General features: G+C 38.8%; 1 protein-coding gene across 2 annotated transcripts; it reads right to left on the bottom strand.

The window, feature by feature from the left end:
- Nucleotides 1–1,488: 1,488 nt before the first annotated feature.
- ubox5 (U-box domain containing 5) lies at nt 1,489–6,834 on the bottom strand. 2 transcript variants are annotated; one of them, XM_014002653.1, is made up of 7 exons: nt 6,661–6,834; nt 5,835–5,898; nt 5,104–5,205; nt 3,968–4,698; nt 3,319–3,884; nt 2,990–3,160; nt 1,489–1,849 (listed from the first exon to the last, which is right to left on the bottom strand). In XM_014002653.1, the coding sequence occupies exons 2-7, from the start codon at nt 5,886–5,888 to the stop codon at nt 1,647–1,649; spliced, it is 1,827 nt and encodes a 608-aa protein (XP_013858107.1). In that variant the 5' UTR covers nt 5,889–5,898; nt 6,661–6,834; the 3' UTR covers nt 1,489–1,646. The 2 variants fall into 2 exon arrangements, with proteins under 2 accessions (XP_013858107.1, XP_013858108.1); XM_014002654.1 differs by lacking the exon at nt 6,661–6,834 and having other exon boundaries at nt 5,835–5,902.
- Nucleotides 6,835–7,541: the final 707 nt, after the last annotated feature.

The raw sequence follows: 7,541 nt of genomic DNA, 5'->3' as shown, positions 1-7,541 counted from the left end.
TATATATACAATACAAATATATAATATACAGAAATTCTGTGCGTCTCCTGGGGGCTAAGCCCCCCTTGTCCTTAAAACCTTGTGACACCCCTGCATACTTGTAAAAACAATTATGCTAAGATAGATAGACAGACAGACAGACAGACAGACAGACAGACAGACAGACAGACAGACAGACAGACAGACAGACAGACAGACAGACAGACAGACAGATAGATAGATAGATAGATAGATAGATAGATAGATAGATAGATAGATAGATAGATAGATAGATAGATAGATAATCCCTTAGGGATTTTCCCTCAGAGAAATTGTAATTACCTTTTTCCACACAGCACTCTTAGTTATACATCATCTTTTTTGTTTGTTCTTAACAGTAACCCTATCCTATTGTCCCACTATTTCTGTTGTTAGTCCTCCTCTCAACCTCAAGTGAAAAGTTACAATAGTAACAAAAAAGCATATAAGCCATTAACACTCTCCTTGACAAATACTAAATTTTCTTTTTACATAGAGACAATAAAAATATGTAAAGCCTTCTAAAGGGTTAAAGGGGACATATGCAAAATGCACCGTTTTTGTCATTAGTTACATTTTGTTGTGTACTTGGTGTCTGYAGGAGTGAAGAAAAGTCTAATTTAGTCTCTCCCGGTGCTGCAGAGATCTTTATTTTCTGTTTGGGTCATATTTTATAACCCGGTCAGTTTTCTCTAAATTCTGTTATGTTTTCAGAACTATTATGTCTATGGGATGTGAAGCGCCTTATTTGGATTTAAAGAAACAGCATCAAAACAAGTTGAGACACAACTCAGAACAGGGGTGAAACAGGGGCTTGTGGAGTTACATTACGGAGGAAATTCAGACCAAAACATTGCAGTTTGACTTTATATAKACCCCAACTGAATGATTTAAATGTGAGAAAGAAKAAYTTAAAAGCATATGTCTATTTTAAAGGAAATGCAAAACTGGTCAGACTCTAAGATGTACCGGTACAACACACAACTTTAAAAAAAACTTTCACCTTAAGGTACATTATGAGCGACACAAAGTTTGTTTTTACGATATTTGCCGCTTCATCATGTACAGAACAAATTGAGAGAGGCCGGCCATAAGGACGAGTGAAAAAGACACGAGGAATTCGAATCATGAGTTGATCATGACCTCGTTGGGTTTCTTCACAATGACTACACAGCTCCAGTCTCACAGCGCCGCTGTCCCTCGACCTGTTTGTGAGTCCTCTGTATTAAAGTTTCTCGCCCTTTCTTCAGAGGCTTYACATCCAAGGCTGCAGCTCCACTTCCAATAAGGAGTTTAGGGAGAGGGGGCGGCAAAGAAGAGGACTTTGTGCGTTTGTATTTTTATACATTCTAATTGAAAAGATCTGTGCTTTCAATGATGTTCTTTCCATCACTGGAGGACAGAACAGGCCTCTTATTGGATTTTGTCATGTCAAATAACAGTTGAAGTTAAAAAACAATACTTTAATGGTGGACTTGACGCAGTTTTATTGCTTGCGAAACAATCGACACAACAAATGGTGGCACAAAAATAGACAAGTTTGGCGACGACAAATAACTATGTCATGTTTGGAGATGATGTTCATTTTAACAGGAGGCAACAAAAGGTTTGAGCTTTTCTTTCATCTGTCAGTGATGCACACGGACAATGTTACTGTGAGGGGTAAAACTGTGACAGGTCGAACATAAAGTGCGTTTGAAAGYGGAGTTCGGTTGTTTCGATTCTCCCTGCAGGCAGGTACGGCAGAGAAAGTGACCGCAGAGCAGGCGGTAGACCGACGGTGTCGAGTAAGCTGAGACGGAACAGGAACACGCCGAGCATCTCTCTCCACCTGGTTAGAGAAAGAAGGAAGAAAAAAAAGGATTCACACATTTAAAATTGATTTCTTTTAATAAGACACAATTTATTTCATTCTAAGCTTTCAAATTTATTTATTGTGCGAGCTTAACTGCTTTATTTCACTCGGTTTATATTTATTTTTAATTAACTATTTATTTTATTTAGCACTTTTGGTGAACTACTGTTTTCAGGGTTCCTACAGTTTAAAGCAAGTTAAATTTAAGACTTTTTAATGCCAAGTGAAATTAAATTTAAGACCAATTTCATAATTAAGCACAAATGACAAAAAAATAAAAACTGGCAGAAACTCAGAAATCAAAGTACTTTTGGTTGAAGTATTCAAATTTTGCTAGACCAATTGTTTTTATCCAAATCTAACTATAGCAGAAACGTTCTTAGCAGTCAGTTTTAACCTTAATTTAATTTCAGGAAATACTCTAACAACCCAAAATTTGAAGTTTTAGGACCCACAGTGGGGTCTTAACCCCTATTTGCTGTAGATGAAACCTTAAAGTGCCTGTGACATTAAGTTTTTGTAAGAAAAGTGAATGCATTTTTGGAAAGACATTTTACAAAACAAATTTCACATTGCTCAGATGAACAATTGAGATATTTGCATGTGAAATAACAGGAAGTGATGTCAAAGGGGAATGTCTGCGTGTAAATATTAAAAAAAAATAAATTTTTCCAATTATTTTAATAATCGAGATGAGTTACAATCATCCTATTTACAATGTGTTAACATTTTTAAGACTTCTGAAAGATTGATTTAAGACATTTTAAGGCTAATTAAGGCCTTATTTTTGGATTGATGAATTCAAGGCCTTTTAAGACTTTGTAAGGATCTGCAGGAACCCTGGTTTTAAAATGTGCTTCAGAAAAATAAAACTTTGGTTTAACTCGATTTATTTCAACACATAGATAACAGGCTTATGCTGTGGGAGTGATTTGAGATTTGTCTGTGGAAGAAATTCAATCCTTTTCAAACCAGGTTCACCTTTTGTAAACATTCGTAACTGCAGCAAGCCAAAGCCAAAAACATCTGAGTCAATATTAAACACTCTCATTTAGAAATTCTTCTATAAACTGTGTATTTTATTGCCTTCAGCACGCTGGAAGGAACAGAATGCACCTGCGGAGGTGATTTTAAAGCCTGAACTCTGGCACAGCTCCGTGGAGTCAGAGGTACTCTCCTTCTGTTGGGGCAAGTTTGACGTGAAGGAGGGTCGGCCCTTCAGGGCAGAGAGGAGGGCCTCATCCAGACTGGCTGACAGGAGCTGCTCATGAGAGCTGCAGCTCGGGACTGAAGACGGAGCAAAACAAAAACAAAAACATTAACAGATTGTATGGCTCATCTTTTGAGGCTTAAATCTATATTTTCCATTTTTTATTTATTGCATAACATTAAGCGATTTGATGTGAAGCTAACCTGTGCGTGTAGCCGTTAAAGGGGTTACTGACCTGAAGCTGAATGATCTCTTGGTCTTTTTAATTGAGGTAGTAGTTTGTCATCAGATGTTGCCTTTTGTGTCGATTCGTTTGAAACTTCCCCTAAATCTCGTTTCTTCCGTTTGTCCATCGAAAGTCCAGAATCGTATTTTTTCACCAAAGTCCCGCTTGTGTCTCTGCTGTCAGTTTTACCCCGAACACCGTCGCTGTTTGGTGAGGTTTCAACGAGACAGAGAGAACTCTGGGATTGCCCGTGGATGTCGGACGTGACAAGTCTCGAGGCGTGCGGGTTCTCTCCTGGCTCTCGTCTCCCCAGCACCCCGGTCCTCCCCGTCGACCCGTTCTGCAGGAGGAAGCGGTCGATGCGGCTCTTCAGTTGGGGGTTGGGAAGAGGTCGGGAGGCTGCGGTGAACGAGACGCCGGTGAAGGGGTCGTTCGGCGGTCGACCCCAGCCGGCTTCCCTCTTCTGGTACTCTTCCAGGGTGGTGGTGTCCACTGACACGCCACTGGGCAGCAGCATGGGCAGCGTCATCACTTCCTGTGTAATCGGATCAAGAAATTCTTCAGGGATAGAAGGACTGTAAGAGAGAAAAACAAATATTAGAAAGGAGAGAGCTTACAGAACAACAAATGTTGAATTAAAGCTGCTTAAATTCGGCACCTGGGAGTTTCCTGGAGTGTTTGTGGGATTTGTCGGACAGATGGAGCAAAAAATGCAGGTTGTGCCGCCCGGCGTTCGTTGGACTCATGTATTGTTTGAATCCTCTCCACTTCTTCTGCCGGACAGCAGTGAGCAGGCTGCCCCCACACAGCTAAAGTCTTCAGTCCCAGAGAGGATCCTGCACCACCAACAGGCACAGTGACCCGAAGCTGGGTCACAGCACCCAGTGAGGCCCGGCCCCGACTCCACAGGGTCTCCTGCCRACAGTCCTCTGGCTGAGGAGGAGGAGACAGAAACGGCGCCCGAGGGCGAAAGTTTGAATGTCTGAAAGAGACTCGGGTTTCTTCTCTGAGCTCACAGCGAGCCACCAGTTTAAACTCGGACTCTGAAATGCTGGTCTCTGTGTTTGACTGAGACCTGAACACAGAGGCTCTTTGTCCAGAACCGTCTTCACCCCACTGTTGGGCCTGAAGACTCCACTGGTGACCACTGCTCTGCCCAGATTTACGCCAATCCTGCTGATGTTTTTGTCCGTTCTTTCCCTTTTGACTCTTCTCCTGATCTGTGCTCTGTTCCTGTTGCTCRGTCAGTCCCGGGCCACTGGAAGGCCTCAGATCTGAACTGGTGCTGATCTCAAGCTTCTTGCAGGCCTGGCCCCGGTCCAACCCCCAGGGCCAGAGCTCCACATCCACTCGACAGAGCTCTACTGGAAAGCCAAACTTTAATGTCACCTGAGACCAAAAAATAAACAAACAAAAGAGTTAAAAGGCTTTAGTTTTTAAACAAGTTTCAAGTAATCCCTCACCATTTTTAGGTCGATACAGAAATATTAATATTCTTTGTTGAAAGTGCCCCATTAAGTTTCTGACTTAAATATTAAAAAACAAATATATTTCTGAATCTGACTACAATAAAGTACTTAGTTTCCCCACAATATAAAGCAAAGCCTTGATTGTAAAAAAGAACAGAATGATTAAAAAAACATTCAATCAGTCTGATGATGTTTGTGACAATCAGTAACTTAACCTGTGCTCATTCTCCTGCAGTACAGCAGACAATATTAACAAAAACGTCGACGTTGTTTTGGCTCTTAAGATATTTTTAAAAAATCTAAAATTATTGCAGCATATCCTCACCTGTAGGGGCGGGCGTAAAAAGTACTCCAGCTTGAAGCCTCGCTTTCGAAGAGACGGGTCCGCTGACACAAGATTTGTAACGTCATAGCCATCTGCACACAGCTGTAGATGTAAAATAAATAAAAAGAAATACATTTTAAAATTGTTTGCCCAAATTTTGCCTCCTTGTTTTTGGACATTTGAAAATGTGGACATGAAAGAACCACTTTCAGTACGTATATCCTCTTCTTGTGTTCTCAGATACACACAGGAACRTATTGGTAAATATATATAACTCCTTTTAAAATGACAAAATAGAAAAAAGTAAAACATTGATCTTTTTAAAATGTTCATAAAAGCGGATAAAAGAAAGCCATTATATATTAGAGAAATGAAATAACAAGAACAAGGACAGTTGGGATCCAGTCTCCCACACAGCACTTTGTCCCCTGCTCTTTGATTTTCTCACTAATGTCCTCCAACTTCAWATGGTCTCATGTCTTTTATTCTTTCTGCTTCAGACATACTCTTTAAAAATGTCTGTGAAAAACACAATAAACGAGACTCTAAAAACATAAGGCTCAGAGGTAAATAATGTATTTTGTTTCATATCACGACAGCAACAACTGCTGCCAGTGGATTWAACAATGTTGTGCATTTAAAGTATTAGATTTGTTGCAAAATCAACTAGCTTGGTAAAATAGCTTCAGGGTTATACGATTATATAATTGTATTTATGAAACATGTCATACCTTGTTGCAGTGAACTGTTGTGCTAAAGTGAGGAAGACAGAGATTCACAACCATATTCTCCAACCTGTGAAGACACGAATTGATATCAGAGCTGCAGAGAAAAAAAAAGCTTTAATGTCAGTTCAGAGTGAGGTTACAGGTGAAGACAAAGTGACGCTATAAGGCAGTTCAATAAAACGATGAATTWAATTTCCTTTTAGGATCAATAAAGTATTTTTGCATTGAATTGAATACATTTTTATTTTAATAAAAGTTCCCAAGCCCTTTGACCCCACAAGAAAGTTAATATTTGAAAACGATTTATCTTCCCCTGCCAATTGAAATAACTGAATAAGCTTGAAAAGCATCAATATTTCTTGGGAAATTATAGAAAACGTGACCGCAAAAGTGACATTTGATGAAAAAAAAAAAAAAAAAAACTTTTGTCCATGAAGTATGGGGTTCAGCACGAAGGTTAGCCCTGACTGAATAAATGTAAACAACCTGAACTGAAAACAAAAAGGAAACAAAAGTTATACTGATTTATAGATACGAGCTTATCTATACATTATACTTCACCAGTCCAATGAATGACATTTCACCACTTTTTAAGATACTGACTGAAATTTAGCTCAATTTTTCCTAAAAAAAAAAAAATAAAGTTGCAGTTTCATTTAAACCCCCAACGCTTTCAAACAATGAACAAAGTCAAAAATAATCCCTGGTAAATTATGTGCAAAAGTAGTAATTCGACACTAGCTAGATGCTAATCGGAGCTAGCAGTCGCATATTAGCAAGCTATTTTACCACTGGACTTGCCCGATAAATTCAATTAGAATAACTTTACCTTGATAAATAAATCTATTGCAATATATTTCGCTATGCCTCTGAAACTTGCCAGACAGGAACATTTAATTTTCTTCCTTTTACGACCTACGGGGAGAAGCTAACCACGGGCACTACAAAAACAAAACAACCGGAATACGGAAGCCATGAAGGGACACGCTTAGTTTGTCGAAACCCATCTCTAACAAGTGGAGTACATTCAATTAAATATAAGGTTAACTGCTTGCTCCTCTTTTATCATGTGTCCTTTTTACCTTGTGCGGATTAAACGTATATTTTAAACTATTAGAAGCATTTTTTTTTTTTTTTTTTACAATTTACTCATCTGTAGGGGCGTTATGTCATCTTGTTTGTCACTGATTTATTTCCTCCTCCACATGAAGGTCAGCCAGGTTAGACATCTTTACAAGACCAGCTGCACAGTTCAAGGACTCCTCTCTGTAGGATGAATGGTGTTGTGAGGAAAGGACCCAGACTACTTTTATTAGAGGAATAACTTAATTTACAACTATTCATTTCAGTTCATTTTAATTCAGCATGTAGCTGTGACATGTGTCATAATCAGTTTGTGGCAAGTAAGGCCAGCAACCTACGCTATGACTACTATTTTATTCAAAGATTATTGTTCTTATGGATTCTTCAGGGTTCTTTTTAAAGCTGTATTTAATGTTTACATTGTAAACAGAAGTACTTCAGTGCACTTTATTTGTTTTCTTTTGACCAATTAATCTCTATGTTTTTTTTAAATTAGTTTTTCTTGTACCACTTGTAGTTTCCTGTTTATTCAATGGGACATATCTGCATATTTTTCAGAAGGCAGATAGTGAAATCTTCACCACAGTCATGCATCCTATTTCCGTATATATATGTATATATGTATAT

This window comes from Austrofundulus limnaeus, unplaced genomic scaffold (assembly GCF_001266775.1).
Source record: "Austrofundulus limnaeus strain Quisiro unplaced genomic scaffold, Austrofundulus_limnaeus-1.0 Scaffold14, whole genome shotgun sequence".
Lineage (NCBI taxonomy): Eukaryota > Metazoa > Chordata > Actinopteri > Cyprinodontiformes > Rivulidae > Austrofundulus > Austrofundulus limnaeus.
This window is presented reverse-complemented; position numbering and strand designations above follow the sequence as displayed.